We start from the raw sequence: 20527 nt of genomic DNA, 5'->3' as shown, positions 1-20527 counted from the left end.
GAAGATCGCCCTCTGTTGACTGTTTGGATCGAATCACAACTTGTTGCTAAGACGAAGATGGCGACTTGCATAGGTGAATGAGGAAAAATGAAGGAACTTCTTTCTTCTAGAATGCAACTTTGAGAATAAAAAAGGTGCGCAAAGTAGCTATTGTAGAATATTAACTGTTTGATAAATTACTTTGCATGTGGGAGTTCATGGAAATTTGTGTGTAAATTCGGCGAACAGGGCCGGCACCAATGACTGAGTGACACTGACAGTGACAGATTATTTTTTTGTGGACAATAAATTAATAATAAATATTGAATAATTTGTCATCATAAAAAGACGCAGTGCAACTTGCTAAATTAATGGTAAATGCAAGTGCACCTTCGCCTTGATCGATGAATGATACGATTCTCTTAGTAAACAACAGGCCTGTTTTTATTATTAATAATATGAATTATTTAATATTGTAATATTAAATAAAATCTATTCTTAAATTTATTTTAACAGTGATTATTTGTATACATCATTAGTGCAACTGCAGTAGTGATACTTTGACTTTGTTGTTTTTAGTGCCCAAGCCAAAGTCCAAACCAATGAATTGTTCTAAAATCTGAAACAGGGATATTTTGTATCCATTGCAGAAATTATAAAATCTGAAACTACAGTACACAGGACGAAGAACCAACAAAATGTCGCAGGAACTGACGTATCCCAATCAGGATGGTGACAGTTACCTTCTGGACGACAGCCCAAGCCCAGATGGCGACCTACAATCTCCGGGAGGATTTGAAGCAGCAGAGGGCGGTAGTCACGAGACGCGTCAGTGGATGGAATCAAGCGAGGGACCTTTGGAATATGAAAGCGATCCTGAGATGTGGTCACAGAGCGATGACACGTCACTGACAGGGTGAGAACTCGGGCTACGTTGGATTAAAACAATTTTCTTTTTAAATTCAACAATGCCAATTTGTTTAAACAGGTGCGCGAGCTTAGATCAATTAAAACATCTGATCCTGAAAATACTCTGTTCAGGCAATTCACTTATATTTTTTTACTCATGTCTGTATTTCCTCACAGGCCAGAAGAAAGTTTAAGTGAGCATGGTAGTGACAGGCCATCGTCCGCTAAACAAAAGTTTAGCCGTCATGAAAAGCTGCGAATGCTGGCTCTCCGGCGCCATCTGGATAACTTAGCAGGTCAGGTACTGGAGAGTGAACACATTATGCAGACAACAAGGTTAGTAGTCAAAGTGTCTACATTTGAAGATGTGGTAATAACTCTACATACCAGTTCATGTCAGTTTCTTAGCTACTCATTGATGTCATTAATATCTGCCAAGTTTTTCTGGACTCTCCTCCAGCAGATGTTTTTTAACACCTAAGCATATTCAGAGCGACCTCTATTTTCTGCAGTCAGTTGGATGGCTGACATGAATATCCTCCCAAACATTATTTTGTATAACAGCGCAGCATTCACCTACCATTCATTTCATCTAAAGGGAACAGAAGGTGCTGGAAATCAAGCTTGTAATATCCCTTTTTCTGGGTGTTTTTTTTTCTACGGGTTACCAGCATGAAGTGGTTAACATCGCTCCTTTTAGTGAATGCTCATGTTGTTTGTTCATTTATTATTTATGTATAATATTTATATTTATAATGAAAGGGAAGAGCTGAAGAAATGTCGCACCAAGCTCGAGGCTCTTGAGCTAGAGAAGGAACATGTCCGGGAGCAACTTGCCCTTAATGAAGAGCAAGGTAACATGGCTAATGTTCATCGCCTCCGGAGTAAACTAACTAAGCTGGAAAAGGAGCTACAAGCAGAGGGTGACTTGGAGAAACAGATTGAAGAACGTCTCAGTGAAGCAGAGTAAGTGGTGGGATTGTCTAAAACTGCTAAGCAGTAAATATCACATAACAGATTGACAGGGAACCGTCAACAAGCATTGTAATTAACATTGTATTATGGTTGGTATCCCATTTCCAGTGAGATACCATTGGAGAACCATTGTCAAAATGCCTGAGTTAGCTCAACATGATGATCCTAGCTTAACAAATGTTTTTGCTTGACTTGAACCAATTGGTTGGCTTCCTTGTACCAATGCCGTCATCTGTCAGCTTCTCATTTTGTCTGATCCCTTTTCTTCTTTAGGGTTGGAAAAAATATATGTTTCTGTCTATTTTGTTTCAGGCTGCAACTCTCTAAAGCTGAGCTGGAGCAAGGGAAGTTCATCTTAGCTGAGGAAGATCTTGAGGTACAGGAAGAACGCTTTGAGCAAGAGAGAACGGAGAATGTCATGCAACGAGCTCGGAAGGAAACCATCAAAGTTGTTCAGGCTGACAGACGACGTAGGAATAGAGAAAGGTAGGAAAGGAGGAACAGGGCTAGTTTGGATGTACATTTAACATCAACTCCAAAGGTGGAAAATTTCCAATGTAACAAAAATGTTGAGAGATGTTTGCGGTAGCACCATGTGAATATCTCTTTTGTGTTGGTTATGAGAGAAGATGATCAGAGCATACTGATCAAAACATTGAATCGTTAACCACCAGTTCTTTTCAGAATCAACACTACTCAAAAAAGATCACATGGTTTCACCACAAACCTCTCTTTAATTATACTTCCACCATTCAAAGTTTCAAATCCTACTTAACAATAATGTTGCTTTCTGTTTTTGTAACAGAGACCACATGGCAGCATTGCGTGAGAGAGATCGTAAACATCGTCAAGCGATGAGCGCCGCTCGTCGCTCCAGAGAGGCTGCTGCTAAGTATCTTAAAGAAACGGTTGCCAAGTAAGTACAGTAAGATGAGTGACAGACTTCAAGAAATAGTCGCCAAATAATCTGGAGGCCGCAGGCTCAAGTCCTGGTCCAGTCAAATTTTTCTTTGTTTCAACCCCAAATTATTTACAAATTTGACGGCAGTTTTCCTTTATTACTGCATGGTCTTAATTCTCAGTAAACGTAGATGTTTAGACCTGACATTAAACCTTTGACTTTTTAGGGTTCGTCAGAAGGAAGCAGAAGAAGAAGAACGTCATAAGAATCACATGGACCAGAGAATGAAGACGTTGCTGAATCTTAGAACCGATGTCTCATCAAACAGGGTATGGATGTCTAATCATTAGTTATGTCCATCATTCAAACAGGGTAAAATTATCCAGGGGACTAGTCCTAACTTTAGACTCGTCCTAGGAGATATATTTAATACATAAGGCTAGTCTTAAGTTAGGACGAGTAATTTGTACTGATGTTTAAGGTGATGTGTAGTTGTCTTCGCTTTTAATACCATTTCACTTTTTGCAAGAACTGTCTAGTTTTGTTGTGGGGCATCACAAACTACTTCTATGAAGATTGTGTAATAACAAGTTTTAGCAGTTCTAAAAAGAAACAATGGCATAAACATTTCTCTTCCTTCCTGATTTGACCACCAGGAGAATCTTAGAGCACTTCAGGCCAGGAGTCGCTATCTTGCCCGTCAGGAACAAGAAGCTCTGGATCAAGACAGAGCTGCTTTAGCTGAAGCAGGAGAGAATGCTGAGGAGGTGATGTTGAGGCAGCAGAGATTGCAGCAGTTTGAGCAGGAGAAACAGTAAGTAGTGGATCGACTCCAACTATCTTTATCATGTTGCCATGTTCACAATCAGTAAGAAGTAGACTTGTTGTAGTTGTACCACTATCTTTATCCTGACCCATGTTCACAAACAAATCAGTAAGTATGAGACTTACTCCTTGGTAGTAGAATATAAAGCAAGACAAGTTCTCAATAGATTAGAATCTACCTAGCAAGTAGATACACATGGTGTTGCCACAAACAAAATGCACTGCTACCTCAATATACAGTGCCTCAAATCATATTATAAGTATTAGACTTGTTATAGTGCTCCCACTATATTGACTATGTTTCCATTTTCACAACGACTGGTTTCAAATAATTGAAAAGATTACCATACTTTTTATATTTCAGTCTCCGTTTGATTTGATTTGATTAAAAAAAAGACTAAGATTTATTCACAAGAATGATTATGATATGTTGAAGTAAACCTTTCTTTTTGCTACAGACAACATGAGGCAAGTCAGAAAGAGCGACAAGCCGAGCTCCTGTCACATCTTCTTCGTGAAGAGCGTCAAATGAAGAAACGACAAGCTATGTACCCCCAACTCTGGCCTGATGCTAAACGTGATCGAGCCAAACGAGTGACAAGACCAAAGCGCAAAGCAAGAATCATTCGGGAGTATAGCGGTTCATCCTCCATGGAGTATAGCGCTGATATAGAAGAGGCAGCCGTACCAGTAAGTTGGCAAAACTCACAAAGAATTCAAATATTTTATGGATAAAAGGATCATCAACGAACAAGATGTCTAAAAGGTTTCTCCAACTTAGAAAGTTCTGAAGATTTGTAAGAGTTGTTATATTTTTAATGATAATTATTATATCAATACAGCATTTGGAAGACACAAAACTTTTGTAAAACTTTTGAAGGTCTAGAAGAAGTTAAGTAAATTCCTTGAGGCAAAGAACATCATAATGGAAACATCACACCAACCTTTTGTACAGAAGACAATAAAGATATTTATGAAGTCGTTGTAAACGTGTAAACACAAAACTAAAATACAATAAACTTTGACTCCTCTTGATTTCCCTCCTACTTAGAAACTTAACTCTACCAAGATTATCGGAGCTGACATCTCCTCAGATGATGATGATGGTTTCAGTCCGTACGGAGCAACGAGTCGAGATGAACGAGGAGGGAGTGACAGTGAGGATAGGAAAGATGAATTAGCTAAGCCAGAGTTTGAAGGGTTGTGGAATCAACAGCACAAGGCATACAAGGTAAGGATCAGTCTTAATGACATAAAGTTGCTTTGCATAAATTAGCAGGGAACCTGTCATAAACTGGATAGTGTAAATGGAGTCTTGGCTGGTAATCCATTCTTGCGGCGCTAGATTTTGATTTGCTGCACGATGAGTTTAGGTCTAAAAAACCAAATGTAACTTTAAATTTACGATTAGTTAGTTCAGTAATTTAAGTGAGTAAAACCAAGACATAGCTGAGATTGGTGAGTCATTGTTGAGGAATCAGTCTTTCTATATGGGCTTCCTTAGAATACCTTCTGGTTGGCTAAAAGTAGAAACGATTTTGTGGTTGTTTTCATTCATAGGCAAGCCCCTTGAGGCTGTAATAACCGTAAAAGGTTTTCAGCTATCTGTGATTACCAAAAAGAATTTATAGTACAGCCCTTTCAACATTATGCCACTGATCGTAGCTTCAAATCCTGTAACCTTTTATTGACCTTTCTATTAACCTAGTCCTATTACTCACACTAGGTACCAAAGGAAGATGAAGGCACCTACAATCTCAAGTACCCGAGTAAGATGGAGAGAGACATGATGACAGTGGCTTTAGATAAACATCGAGCAGGTATCGTTAGGAAGCAGGTCGCTGCTGGCAAAGAGTTCAAAGGCTGTCCGTTCTACAGCAAGCCAGATGTCATTCACTTCAAGGCAAGTCAAACGAACCCCTTCCCTTTCTCTGGCCATCCAGACCAGGATTTGAACATTCAACAGCCCAGCTTGATTATAATAATAGTGGTACTATTTATGAAGTGTCTTTTTACAAAGGTTATAGAGCCCTTTACAACAAAGGAGACACAGTAACTAAGCACTTTGCAACCGATGGAAAAGGCGCTCTACAAAATGCTATCATTATTTCTTATTATTAGATTAGTAAATTAGAATAACATCAAATGAGTTCAGAGCAAGCCCCACTATGTTAACCTCCATCAGGGTCGAGTTTCATGGAGCTGCTTAAGCAGAAAATACTGCTTAACATGTTTCTACTAAGCAGAAATAAGCAGGATACCAGTCACAAATTGTACATATGATTTAGTAGTTAGGTTGTATACCTTATTCTGGTATGCATAATTTTGTTGTGCTAAGCTATTTTTTGTGCCTAAGCAGCTCTATGAATTTTGGCCCAGGTGTTGTTGTCACTTACTCTTAAAACAATAAGAGTCTTTGTCTTGACAGGATTTTGACGTTGGAAAGTCTTACAAGAAGAAAGTGATCCTGACCAACGTCTCCTACAGTGTTAACTTCATCAAGCTTGTTGATCTCTCTGAACACCTCAAGGATTTTATTGATTTGCAGTAAGTATCAAAGATGAAGGAGTTCTCTTCTAGACAGTTGATGTAATCAGATCATTACTCAAGATTTTGACCAAGGTGTTGGGAAATCAGTCGTATCTTGTGCCATTTCTAACATATCTGAGTCCTGTGAACCCTGTATTGAGTGGCATTGTGGATGAGTGCCAGAATTCTTAAAGACAGATGAACATTTTGCAATTTATAAAAGGTGATAGGATTGGTTTTTGTTTTGGCTGGATATCTCAATGAGTAGAGCGCCAGTTCGTTAATCTGGAGGTCATTGGTTCAATTTTTGTTTGTTCCAACCCAAAACTATTTAAAAACTTACCCAGTCAGTTTCCCTTGTGGTTTATTTCTTGATAATGTATCAAATATTATGTGTACCTCAATTCACAAAAGATGCTAAGACTGATGTAGATTAAGATTGTATGTAAAGTCTGAAATTTGGGACATGAATGCCAAGTCTGTGTTGAAAATAGTGTAAGATCTATTGATTTTAATTTTGATTTTGATTAGATTTGATCCTCCTGGTCAGATGTCTGCAGGAATGAGCTGTGAGATGATGGTAACATTTAAACCAATGGTAAGCATTTTAAAGGGAATGTTTTATATCCTTGGTAATCACTCTTGAAACCAATGGCAATAAAAGCCAAGATTGAGTTAGAAGCCTACAACAGCGCTTGATTGTAATAAGCATTTTGAGAAACATTTCATTTGGAAGTAATGTCATTGTGTAAAACGTGTTATTGTGTACATCTACATTTATATAGGATTAAATAATCAATCAGTTGGCTTTTAAATTGATTTATTCTCACTTAAACTGAAATATCAACTTTCAATGCCTTTATTTGTAGGTTTTTATGCTGAGTAGTTTTAGAAAGCTTTTCCTTTTCTCCTTTCTCTCCATCTTGTTGTGTATGATATGAGATGAAATGAATTATTTAAATGTTTCTTTAGATCAATGAGGATCTTGACGGCGAAGTTAAGTTCTTGACTCAGACCGGCCCCTTCAATGTTCCAGTGACGTGCTCAACAAAGAAATGTGATGTAAGTTAATCTAAAGTTTCCAGTTAATTTATGCTCTTATTTCTTATTTTTATCAGGGTAACCCATTCACAAATAATGCGGTCCCCCAGCAATTAGACAGTGACAAATTAAAACATTTAAAAAAATATATATATCGCAAAAAGATGAATAAACAAAAATAAAAGAAAGTGAAGAAATTTCCCATTGGAGGTTTAATAGAGGATTGATATGATTGACTCTTCTAATTGATCTTGAATATCATAGAGCAACCCTCATATTCTCCATTCTAATAAACACAACCAAAATGAGGCTGGAAGGGAAAGTAGTCAGGTACCCTAGAATCAGTATTCATTATTGTTATTGAATACGGGTAACATGACAAAGATGGTACTACTATTGTCTAAAGTCTACGACAAACCTTCATGACTTACCCTACCCTTGAAGGTACCTGTAGATGTAACAGAATCTGATTTTGTCTTTCTATTTCTAGTTGTCTGTAGACACTAGTCATGTTGATTTTGTGTTTCTATTTCTAGTTGTCTGTAGACACTAGTCATGTTGATTTTGGAACTCAAGTCATTGGAGAGACGCTAAAGAAGACCATTACACTCACCAACGAGGGCGCTAAAGGGACGCAATTTGAATTCATCAAGATCACAGGTAAATAAATCACAATGACTGGTGAGATGTCACTCGTCATTCTCTTTCTTCAAGTTAGTCAATCATGTAAGAATCGGATATTTTGCCAAGGCAATTTTTTACAAACATTTCTGCAGTTGTCTCTCCTCCCATCCTCAAGAAGGCAGAAATAGACTCCTTGCATAAGACGTCAAAAAACCCACATTGCGTGCATTGAGGTCAAAGGAAGACCAATTGTCTGAAATTTGTTGTGTTGCGCGTACACACACACACACTTTTCAATTGTATGACCTCAGCCATGGCAGCCAATGAAAGGGGTGTATTGAATTGCTGTAGTATCTTGTCATTGTCAATGCTGTATTTATGTTGTTATTTATTGATTTATTGTAGGAATGAAACAAAACACTCTAACATCTGCCGGTACCTCCCTGGGACGATTGGTAAGTTGTTGTTATAGGTCTTTGCAAATTCAACTCTTGATCAGAATGTACTATGATCAAAATGTAAACATTTGGAAGTTGATGTAACCAACTACAACTTTACACCCATCTGGTATTGCTTAAAGTACTTGTTTATCCTGCTACTGTTTCTATTGTGGCAATAAGAAAAACAACATTTTTGTACCAATTAATAATATTTTTTATTCTTTTGATAAGACTTCTGCTGGCATGAGCCTTTGCCCGGAGACAGTGAAGGAAGTCGATGTTACCGTCGAGGAGACAAAAGAACCAGCAGGAAAAGTAGAACCTAAGACTGAGGGGCTTAATATACCAGGTATATGGAATTGAATTGAATTAGTTGGATTGAGTTGATTTGAATTGAAATGTTCAATTCAATTCAATTCACACTGTTTCCATACTGTCAAAAACAAAGCATTACAGGATGCATACAATGTAATAGCGAACAGAGTAGTTTAAGGTTTATACAGTCAAAGAAAAGGAACACTATGGAGGCCAATTTGATAAGCCGAGGCTTGTAGTAATCAGCCTGTGGACAGACAGATTAATACATAATAAACTTACAACAAGATACATTCCATTGATAAATCTTACACTACTTAATTTAATAAAAATCATTTCCCAAAATGTTGGAAATTCCCAAAATTTTCACACCTATCTAAACTCTCGTCACTCTGTATTTTATCTTAGAAATAGAACTGACTACTGGTGAAGGAATCAAGGAACCATTGTCAGCAAGGAGTAAGAAGTCAGGGGTCGTGACCATCACTGTTGATGACACAGATGGTAGGTTTCCTTACAATTATTTATTTATTCATTTTTTTATAATCATTAATCACTGTAACCCATTGTCTTATAATTAGATAATCCAAAGCACCCACAGCAATTGCCGTGGTGCTTTGTGCTTTTGCTGTGATGTCCTTTGCTAGGTTTAAATACCAGGGAGGTGATATCTCAGTTTTTGAAATACTTTTTTCTTTTATTCTCGCCCCCCAAAAAATCAAATTCAAAATATTTAGTTAAATTTGTTAATTTTTTAAATTTGTTTTAAGTAAGTTCAATTTAAAAAGAAAGCGAATGTAAAACCATATGGAACTCCCCAGATTGCAGCGTAGGACTTTTTGAAAACCATAGAAAGTGCGTGTTAGCAGACTTTGTTACTCTGGCTTTGTGCTCGCAAACTTTCACATCCCTGAAGTACAAACTTGATTTTTCCTCCTTGAAGTGCCCTTTACCAGAGTGACACTGCTGCGCCGCTTCAAGAGCAAACTTCAAGACCTGCTGTTATTATTTTATTACTAAATATCTTTTATGATCCATCCATCTTTCCTTCAGCTATTGGAACTGAAACATTGACTCTTGCCCCAGTTGATCTTGAAGACCTGAGTTCTTGGGATGGGATGCGGATTGGTCAGGTGACTGGAGGAGATATTGGACCCTTCTCATCCATTAAGCTGGAGATTATCTTTAATCCGATGATCCCTGGTGCAGTTGATGTGGACTTTGAGATAAGATTTACAGACCCACTCTCAAATACTGTAAGTTTTCAATTTGTTGAGAAAATAGAACTAGCTGTTGCAAACTGTCACGCACTCTCTACTTTAGAGTTTATATTGTGCTTTTGTGCTATTGAAGTTTGAACCACAATCCTTTATTCGTATTGTATAATACAGCTTTCAGATCGTAACACCTAGTTTATCTTGTTTCTTTGTAGATCCATGCAAAATCAACTGCAGTAGCTATTGATGTTCCTGTGTGGGTCGAACGCCAAAACGTAGACTTAAAGATCTGTATGTTTGATCGATTGTACCAAGACGCTATCGTTGTTAATAACCGGGCCACCACAGCCTTACGTATCAAGTTTGAGGTGTGTAAAGAGCTTCGAAGCTACATGGAGTTACTCCCTAAAACGGCTTATATACAAGCCCAGTCTCAGTTCTCTGCTCAGCTTAAGTTTCTACCAAGGTAAAGATAGCATCTTATCTTAGTCAGTTGAAACTGTAGCTGTTTTGGCCGCCATTTCACAAAGTTTTACCTAACATTTTTTTCTTTGCATTTTATTATTAAAATGAAGATTAGAGTGGATTGGACATTTTCCTGTTACTTTTTATGTTCCTGTATGTCTTGTTTCTATTCCCAACTAACATGTTTGCCTGATGTTCTTATCCAAGGCACAGTCTATTGGATGAAGCTGGTCCATGCTTTGATAAAGAGACAGGGGTTTTGGAAGCTCCGATGACCATCAGAGTTGCTGAACAGGTAAGTCAAGAAGATATTAATACTCGGGTTTGAACCCCACCTGGTGTCGTTGTGGTAGGACCATACTGATTATTAAAGTTATTGATCAGTTATTTATTTGTATATTCTACTTTTGTAAGCCCTAAATTTATAGAAAAATATTCTCAAATATAAAAAAGAACAATATGATGAGGCACTAGTTGCAGTGCAGTATGTGGTATCTACTTGTGCTAAGCATTATATCCCATGCTTACCAAATTCATAAAATTGTGCTTATAGGATTCTAAAAATTCATAAAATTGTGCTAACAGGATTGGCTCCTCTGAATGGCACACAGGGTACAGATGATATTTATTTTTATTTATTTTTGTTGATTTCTTTCCAGACTGCTCCAGTGCTTTACACCGTCCATGCCGTGGTGACCAATTCAGACATGGAATTCAGCACTAACTTCATTGACTTTGGGTTTGCTACGATCCATGAATCGGTCATCGCATCGGTCAAGTTGACCAATAAGTCAATTCTGTCTCAGAAGTTTGGATTCGTCAACCTACCTGATGTGAGTATTTTAGCTTGGTGTCTTTTTTTAATGTTTTTTTTTTCTATTAGAGTTTTTAGTACCCATTATATACCCACCCTTATATGAAATAATAACTATTTGAAATTTGCGCCATTAGTTGAAAGGCTAATTCATTCTTCAAAAAAATTTGGATGAATTTCTTTTGTCTTGAAGTGTTTGAGATTTGTTTTTATCAAAAGGCAAACTAATGCATCTAGCAATCTCTGTGGTTAAGTCTGATTGGCTATGAATGTTTGCTGTGGTTGTAAACCTTGACAGTGAATCATGACCATCCGTTTACATTTTGATGTAGAGAGTTAATCCAACGGTTCGTTTCAGAACCACCCCAACTCATTTAGAGATTGTTATTACATGGTGTTACCGCAAACTCTTCTATGTCTAAAATTTGTTGCGTTCCAGCAATCACTTTGGTCAAATCATAACAGCTGTGACTGTTGACTGTGGTTATAATCCTAGACAATGAACACTAACCATCCTCTTACATTATTTGATCTGAATAGTACGTTGATGTTCAACCTAACGATGGCTTTGGGACACTCCTACCTCTGGAGACTGTAGATCTAGACATCATCTTCAGCGCTAAGAAAGCAAAGAATTACAGCTTTGAGCTTACCTGCAAGTCAGGAATAAACAGGTAGTTATAACCTCTGACCTATAGCCATACACCTATTGATGACCTTTAACCAAATTCTTCTCCCTAGAGGTCACTTAACTGCTTTGATCTCATTTGGGCCATTACACAAACTGACAAATAACTTCATATTTCACAATTCTCGCGACTGAATGTATTTTCCATCAATTGTGATCTTAAAAATGAGTGTATAATTGTGACAAACAAATTTCAGTTTATAAGAGATATAACATACACACGCCTATCCTGTCCCACATTTTGGGAGTCGAAGTCGTGCACAAACATACACAAAGGAATTTACTCCCGAAATGATGTAAATGGTAGACGCATAACATTGTCCAGAAGTGCGTTCCACGTTGTGTAAATGCTCTAAAAAGTGCATTTACAAATCTATCCTATTTTCTCCCCTATCCTAATCTTGTAGGGACTTCAAGATTTCCTGCAAGGCAGTAGCCGTCCACCCTCCTCTAGAGCTCTCCCACTCTACTATTCACTTTGCAGCTACAGCTATGGAAGACTCTTCCATCACTTCTCTGAGTGTTATTAACTCCCATACCAATGCTAATGAGTTTACCCATCCCGTACCTCGCATTGGTAAAGGGGAGATTGCTCCCGTTGGACCTACAGCGTTTGAGTTTGTCGTACCTGAGGGTGTACCTCTAGCTGTGTCACCAGCAGTAGGTGTTGTCAATCCAGGAAAGGTGAGAATTCAAACTATAAACGGTTTTCAAAACATTCCAAGGCGGTGTTAAATTAAAGCAAAAATGCATTCTTTTTTCTGACCTTATTTTAAACAGCTACATGCAATGTTTTCATTAGAACAGTTTTGACAAGACATTTCTAAATAGACCCTTTGCATAATGCGAAAAGCTTCAGGGATGCTGAGGTTACGCGCATATTTTATGCACAAAGAACATCTGCCATCCAATGATTTGCCTCCTTTGACCCCAGTGAGGGCATTTTTGGCCCAATAAGGGCATTTTGTTGGCCTCAATGAGGGCATTTTGTTGGCCTCAATGAGGGCATTTTGTTGGCCTCAATGAGGGCATTTTGTTGGCTTCAGTGAGGGTGCTTTTTGGCCTCAGTGAGGGTGCTTTTTGAGACTGTGACGTCATATGCTATGGGTCTGTTGAGTTTTATGAAATTAAAAACATGAATTTTGTCCTTCAATTAACAGAAAGCGAAAGTTTCCGTCAAGTTCTGTCCAGAGCTTAGTGTCTCAGACATCAAGGAGGAGGCAGTAAGACTGATAACGAAAACCATGGAGGCAAAAGCTAAATATGAGTTTGAACAAGCGCAACTGGCTGCCAAGAAGAGCGCCCTGGAGGGACTGGCTGAAGAAGAAGATGCAAAGGTGGGCAAGATTAGTTCCGGTCAAGCCAACTTTTACTGTCCGTTATTAAACTTCATTTAAGGCCTTGAGATTCGCTCTTGAAGGGGCACAGGAACTTTCCTCCAATAAGGGCGTTATATGAGGAAAATGCAAATTTCTATTTGATCGTTGCAAAGGGCACCTCAGCAAAATTCATAGGGCTCACATTAATTGCTGTGGGTGCCATTGGTTAATTCAAGGCATTCTCATTAGTGAAGTAAAAATGCTACAAACTTGTAACATCAAACTTCCTTCATACAAAGAATAACAATTTAGGGAAACTTTGCCTTGGTTCCTCCACAATTGTATTTACTCTCTCTGTGTGGAATAATTTCAGAAAGGGAAGAAATCCGTGAAGAGGAATGTGAAATCACCGACTGGAAAGTCGAAAGGAAGCCCTACCCTTCAGCAAGTTGTGCCACCTAAGGTTGAGGACATCGAGGTTGGGTAAGTTTAGATACAGTTCATCAACTTTAATTGCTCGGTGAAATGTTAAGCAACAAAGGAATCAGTAGGATTTCAAACTTTGCATGGTGGAAATACAATATAGAAAGGTTTGTGGTAACACCATGTAATGACTATCTCTAATGAGTTGGGGTGGTTCTGAAAAGAACCATTGGTTTCAACTCGACTTTTTGTTCAGTATGCTCTGATCGTCTTCTGGAGAAAGGAATCACCTCTGTATTAGAGCAAGCTTTTATTTAGGATTCACTTTATAAAATCAAACCACAACTCTTTATCACAGGAGAGACCAGGGCCCAATGCTATGGCTCTGCTCACCGTAAGCAATGCATTAGCACTTAGGAGGGAGGGAATTCCGCCCTTGCACTGTCATTGGAGAATAGTGATGGAAAGCCCAGAATTCGGTGATATGCAAAGTCATAATATTTGGCCTAGGTCCGAGACACTATTTTTTGACTGAAATCTTTTAACTTCTTCACCCAGGTCTGATGAGTATTCCTCGGGTAAGACGTCTCTCCTCCGGCAGTTTGCTGGACGGTTTAGCAGCTACTCTATCCCATGCTACGTAGCGTCAGGTCAACCTGGTGACCCTGGGAAACTCCCTTATGAGTGAGTCGTGTTTTCAATTACAAAAGTCGTGTTTCAATTACAAAAGCATCCATTGGTTGTTGGAAGCAAGCATTGTCAAGATCAGTTATGAGGAAATGGCACAATTAGCACCAATAACTTGTTCAGTTTTATATGTGGGAGGGAAAACCCCAGTTGGGGGAAACCCATGCAATCTCTGTTAGGGACTGATGAAAACCTAATCCCCCATACAAGGCTCCAGTGGGAATCGAACCGGGGTCCACGAAATGAAGGGCAGAAAGAGTTCACTGAGCCAACCCATTGATATTGTAAAACTGTCTACACTGTTTTGATTGACTTTTTTTCATATTCTCCACAGTATTCATAACACGCTGTATCTAGAAGTCCACTGCCCAGCGGTAAAGCCTCCATTAGTGGTCATCTCAGACCATGGACGGACAACCACAGACTTTGCAGATATATCAGTCGGTCAAAGAATCATCAAATCTGTCTCCATTCAGAACGTCTCAGACCATGCCCTCGATGTATCTTTTTATTTATTGCAAACTTTGCTGATTCTTCAAGGCGTAGCCCATCATACTCAAGTTTTGATGGTTAAGTCATTAGAGTGTGGGTTCGAATTCCAGTCAAGACACTTGTGTCCTGGAGCAAGATACTTTACTATAATTGCTTCTCTTCACCCAGGGGTATAAATGGGTACCTGCGAGGGTAGAGGTTGATATTATGTTTGAAAAAGGCAAGGCAGCCAAGGGCTGTATACAGGAAGCTGATGAAGATATTACAAGAATGTTATAGCCCAATGACTAGGACTCTAAATTGAGTGTCAAGTGCATTGATACAGTTATTTTAAAATGGGCTGTATGAGAACTATCGATTCAAATTAATATTTATTTCATACTTCTCTTTTCATGATGAAATAATACGTTTCAGCAACTGAAGGGGAAATAATTAATCAATGTTCCAAAATATTCCTCCCGCGTTCAGATTTGTGTAATCCTCATTAAACCTTAACTTGAAGTCAACAGCTTAAATCGACCGTTCTAGACACGAATGGACCGTTCCAACTCCTCAATTCCTTAAGGAGTCTTCCAGTGGATGGAACACACACCCTCCTGGTTGCTTTTGCACCCCTCAATGCCAAAGTGGTAGGTTCCAATGTTAATAGCTTTATATAAATGGTGGAAGATTCCAATATTGGAAAAGGTTGATCTCTCAATGTTTCAAACAGCTCACTCTGCTAATTTTCACATGAACTGAAATAATAAGAGTGAAATAAACCCTTCATAAACTTAGCTCAAATCACAAACTGTGGTTGACTTCATGGAGTCATTATGTTTTGATATGGTAAGCCCCAGCATTCTTGTATAGTTGATTGCAGTTTGTGCTGCAAGAACATAATATAAACCCTATATAATATTATGCTAATAATAAAACAATCTCTCTTAAAAATATTAAAGGAACACGTTGCCTTGGATCGGATGAGTTGGTCTATAAAAAGCGTTTTAAACCGTTTGTTATGAAATGCATATGGTTAGAAAGATGTTTTAAAAGTAGAATATAATGATCCACACAAGTATCTCTCCAAATTGCACGGTTTTCTTTTTACGTCGCGAACTATCACGGTCGGCCATTTATGGGAGTCAAAATTTTGACTCCCATAAATGGCCGACCGTGTTATTGGACGAGGTAAAAAGAAAACTACGCAATTTCAAGACATATTTGTGTAGATCATTGTATTCTACTTTTACATCATCTTTCTAACCATATGCATTCTATAACAAACGGTCACAAAACGCTTTTCAAAGACCAACTCGACCGATCCAAGGCAACGTGTTCCTTTAATAATTTGGTGTTGAACAAATAAAAATTTGCTTCCTGTGACCTATAAGCGCTTTGAGACTCTCCTAGGTAAAGCCCTCTATAGGAACTAATTATTATTATTGTTCTGATTATTTCTTGACAGTATCAAGAGGTCCTAGACATCGACAGTGGTTCAGCCATATTGAGTGTTTGCCTAAAGGGACAAGGCATTAATCCTATCATTAACATTTCACTCAAAGAACCTAAACTAAACCTTGGCTTCGTCATGGCTGGAGAAGAAAATGCTGAATCATTTAAGGTAATGTTTTCAGACCTTTTGCAAAGAAATTTGCTTAGCAGAATTTTCTGCTTAACAGCTTTATGTGATTGGGCCCTGATATAGATTTTTGTACGAGGATTGGAGTTCCATTACCGTCACTGCACACGCATGTCAAGTAGCAATTGTATCTCAGTTATTGTGAATAATTCTTGGATGATTTTGGAAACTAACTCAAATGACTTTTAATAGAGCTGCTTAAGCAGAAAATATTGTTGAACAATTTCCTGCTTAGCAGATTTAAGCAGGATACAAGTCATAAATGATACATATAACATGGTATTTTGGCTGGCAGTTTTGTTAGCATAATGTTTGTTGTGTTGTGCTTAGCTTGTTTTTGTTTTACCATTTGTTTGAAAACTGTGGCCTGGTTGGATGGCTGAATTTGATTTTTGATGAAGTCAACTGAATGTTATTTTATTGTATACAGCTGGAGAATGTGTCCCCCCTGTCTGTAGACTACAGCATCAAGCTAGCTAGTCTCTCTTTCCAGAAGCACGTCAACCAACAAGGCCTTCCACTATTTGTCAAACGAGACCCATCAGCGGATACTAGAGTTGTTGGGAAGGCTAATTTGAACGGAAGCAGCGTGTTTGACTGTGTTCCCTGTGAGGGGACGCTTCAGCCAGGTATGGTTTACACTACACATTGAACGGGAATTTTAATCCAATTTATGTCCACAATTCCTGCCACAATATTGTTTTACTTTATTTTTGCATTTATTAAGGAACTGTTCAGTATAAAAATAGATGCAAAAAACTATGAGTTGCCTGACATTTCTTGAAGGCTATAAAAATTAATGAAATGTTGAATTGAATTGAATTGAATAAAATTAATCAAACAGAGCAGAATGAACTCAGGAAGGTGTTCCAAACCCTTTCTTTACTCTTTGTGATCCACAGGCAGCAAGAAAGAAATCACAGTAACCTTCCGACCAGACCACCCCTCTGATCTATTCTCTGATGTAGCCAACATTGAGTTATATGGCAAACACCAGGCCCATGCCATTCATCTTAGAGGGGTGGCCAAGTCTAAGATCATGTTCATCATTGGAGGGGATGAGATGAAGCCGTCTGTGGAAAGTTTATCTGTTGTTCCAGTCACGGAGGAGGAAGAAGGTATAAACAAAATGGGTCTTGGTATTTTCCACCAACCTTGGTTTGAATTGATTTAGCCTCTATTGCAAGTCTGTTTGCGCGAGCCCAAAGAACAGCACAGATGATTAGGCACCGAGTCCACATACAGAGTCTGACTGCGCTAGATTAGAAACCGAGTATCAAACCCACACTTTCCTAAATTGAATCCCCAAAGCGCTTGCCCAGTCGGAACTGACTTTACTTTTTCTCAAAGTTTCAAAAAATTAACAAGAGAAATTTAAAATTGGTTGACTAATAGCTTACCTTTTTAAAGTGGCTATTTTATAACAAAGCCCACTACAAATGTGTGAACTCAACAACAAAAATATTCACAAAATTATAGCAAAGATAACTTTATAAGTCCCTCCTATTGGTGATCAGCATGCTCACGTTGTCTGTATTTTTAGCAACTTTGCAAACTCAGTCACTTTTCTGAAAATAAAAACTTACCCCTTTCGAAATTTAACAATGTGAGCCATTTGTAAAAACGAAAATCGTCACTCTTCTATTATTTTAAGATCCGAAAGCCCTGCCTCCTGCCATCCCGCTTCTACTCTCCTTCCGAGCTTTAGGAAAGGAAGATGAAACTATTGCAGCTACTCGGCAGCTTCAAGTGGGTTGTATACGCACCATGGCAGTCAGTCAGAAGAAGGTATGGAGTCTTATCAATCATTTTCTTGTCATGTGCCGCTTTAAATGTCCTGAGAAAATAGAATTAGCTATTGCAAACAACTTACAACCCAAAAGAACCGAGGGTATAAATGCAAAAAATAGTTAATGGCCTGACGTTTCGAACTCAGGCAGAGTCTTTCTCGAAGGCAAAATGACAACACAGGTGCTCTAGTAAAAAGAAAATCCTATTAGAATGGTTCTTTATGAAGATAAAGAAAAAAGAACCATTAATTTTTTTTCATGACTGCGTCTCTTTTGAACTCATTTACCTGGTGCATGTCTCCTCAATTCTACAATCTTAAATGTTTTAATAGAAATATAAAGTAATTGTTTTTTTCTGATCGCCCCTTACCTCTTTCATATTCACTTTTGAATGATTAATTGATTGATTGAATTAAGATATTTAAAACAGAAAAGTTGATACAATGGTTTGATACTCATATTAAACCAGTCGTGTCTTCTCCTTGCATAGAATGGTGAGTTCTTCTTTGACAATCTGAACATGATAACACCCAAGGGATTCGCTGTGGATACCCAGCGTGGAATGGTAGAAGCTGGTATGACCAGACCGGTAGTCGTCACTTGGACTCCACCAAAAGGACATAACGTAAGTCAGTCTGGATTAGTATTTACTTTGATGCTTCATGCTGACAGGTGGAACTGACAAATGTGTGAAAGTTCTTAACCGATTCTCTACACTGTTTGACTTCTTTTTGATTCTATTAATGTTTCAGCCCAACATGGTTATAGAGGCCAACATTATCATGAATCTGAAAGGTGACGTCTTGGAACGCTACAATCTCCTGCTTCGAGCTCAGGTGGTTACTGAGGAAACGCCATAGCAACAGGCAACAGTTTCTTAGACAGGACTTACCAATCAGTGAGATTGCAATAGCAACCAGTCATGGGACCCAAGAAACCAATGAGGTTGCCATAACAACAAGTTGGAATGATCTAAGGACCATTCTGGATCACCAGAACAACCAATGCAAATGAACAAACAAAGATTGGTTGACAACGAAAATACAATAAATGACAAATAGTCCATTCTATTTGCCTGTTCCGTTATGATGTCAAAATGTTTGAAAATGCTGTTGTTTAATTCTCATTGTAACGCCAATCAAGGAATCAATATGTTGAATTGGTTGCCCATACAAATGGTGCTCAAATTTTATAAACATAAAACGTATCAAGTAAAGAAATGTTAACAACTTGAACACAAATGCATGCATTTTAGTAAGCTGTTTGAAAAACTAGCAACAGGTTCCATGGAAAGTTATGTTTTTCATTATTTACTTTAATTTTCACAATAATTTACAAACTAGTTTTGAGATAACTGATTGACTCTCAGTAGAGAGAGGTTAATGTTTTAGATTGGAATTAGGTTTTTATTTGTATAATATTATTTGTCCTTGATGTGTACAAATGCTATCAAAAAAGTCTGGGAAGTATAATCTATAAAAATTAAATTTGGTGTCTTTCGCAGCGATATTGTATATTTATACTGGATGGAAGTCCAGTGTGTTTATATTCTACACAGTTTCATACCTTTTTCATCTTTCTATTTCTACCATAATTTGCAGCGTACACTATTTGGTGCAATTTCTCTATGTGTATTCAAATAGTTAAATTGATAGGCGTGGTTTTGAGAGTTGATGCGTCGATGAAGTGTAAACAAAGACTTTATTGGGATATTGATTTTTTTTACTTTGATCTTGGGGAAATATTACTGTGGGGTTGTTCAGGAAATATTCATATGACTAGCTTTGACTGGTTACAAAAATAAAATTCTATAAGGGAAAGCCACAAGCTGATGTAGCCAAAGCCATTGGTTGGCTAGGGCTTTAAACCAGGGACTCTCAAGAACCGGGCAAGTTTTTTACCTTTGAACCTGTTTTAAGTGCGCCAGATTTTTTCCTTCATGCATTAATACATCAGCGCCGAAAAGTTGTAAAAACAAACGGTTGAATATGTGTTAAACTTACAAGGTCTAACAATTTTGATAAAATGAACTTACTTGTAAAAAGTGTGCTCACTTATAATATTATCATACAACAGTTTTGTAAAAAGTGGCATGGTGTGTTTATTGAATAAAAAAAAAACTATTGTGAGTTGATGTCACATGTTATAACTCTTGGTTGCTCAACAGTAGTATGTGGATTTTGTTCACAACATGCAGAAGGAAATGTTCAAATGATTTATGAAGGGTGTAATTTCTTTTGATTTTGTTGTGCGTGCTCAATGGATGTGAAATAAATTAAGTTTTGTATTAATGTATTCTCAAACTGAAATAGAAAGATTTGAAATGCTGGATCTATAGTGCCAAAAGTTTGCATTTCTGCCGTGGTAGGGTTTGTAGATCACTCTGGTAGGAGGAAAGTTGAGAACCTGATCTTTATCTATTAATTTATGTGTATGCGAAAGGAACTTTTTAAAGCTAAAGTAGGATTTGAAA

At 37.8% G+C, this 20527-nt stretch overlaps 1 protein-coding gene across 1 annotated transcript; it reads left to right on the top strand.

Annotated features, from left to right (window-relative positions):
* The first annotated feature begins 34 nt into the window (after nucleotides 1-34).
* LOC139950270 (cilia- and flagella-associated protein 74-like) lies at nucleotides 35-20349 on the top strand. Its single transcript, XM_071948889.1, has 35 exons — nucleotides 35-134; nucleotides 630-895; nucleotides 1066-1224; nucleotides 1651-1854; nucleotides 2176-2349; nucleotides 2669-2779; nucleotides 2991-3093; nucleotides 3421-3578; nucleotides 4048-4279; nucleotides 4641-4820; nucleotides 5316-5492; nucleotides 6018-6136; nucleotides 6650-6716; nucleotides 7091-7180; nucleotides 7696-7819; nucleotides 8189-8238; nucleotides 8455-8572; nucleotides 8947-9042; nucleotides 9592-9794; nucleotides 9971-10221; nucleotides 10428-10515; nucleotides 10880-11053; nucleotides 11575-11708; nucleotides 12130-12406; nucleotides 12883-13059; nucleotides 13415-13524; nucleotides 14023-14148; nucleotides 14486-14651; nucleotides 15153-15272; nucleotides 16091-16246; nucleotides 16695-16893; nucleotides 17167-17382; nucleotides 17919-18052; nucleotides 18545-18679; nucleotides 18807-20349. The coding sequence occupies exons 2-35, from the start codon at nucleotides 678-680 to the stop codon at nucleotides 18912-18914; spliced, it is 5154 nt and encodes a 1717-aa protein (XP_071804990.1). The 5' UTR covers nucleotides 35-134; nucleotides 630-677; the 3' UTR covers nucleotides 18915-20349.
* Nucleotides 20350-20527: the final 178 nt, after the last annotated feature.

The sequence above is a fragment of the Asterias amurensis genome, chromosome 18, assembly GCF_032118995.1.
Source record: "Asterias amurensis chromosome 18, ASM3211899v1".
Taxonomy (NCBI): Eukaryota; Metazoa; Echinodermata; class Asteroidea; order Forcipulatida; family Asteriidae; genus Asterias; species Asterias amurensis.
This window is presented reverse-complemented; position numbering and strand designations above follow the sequence as displayed.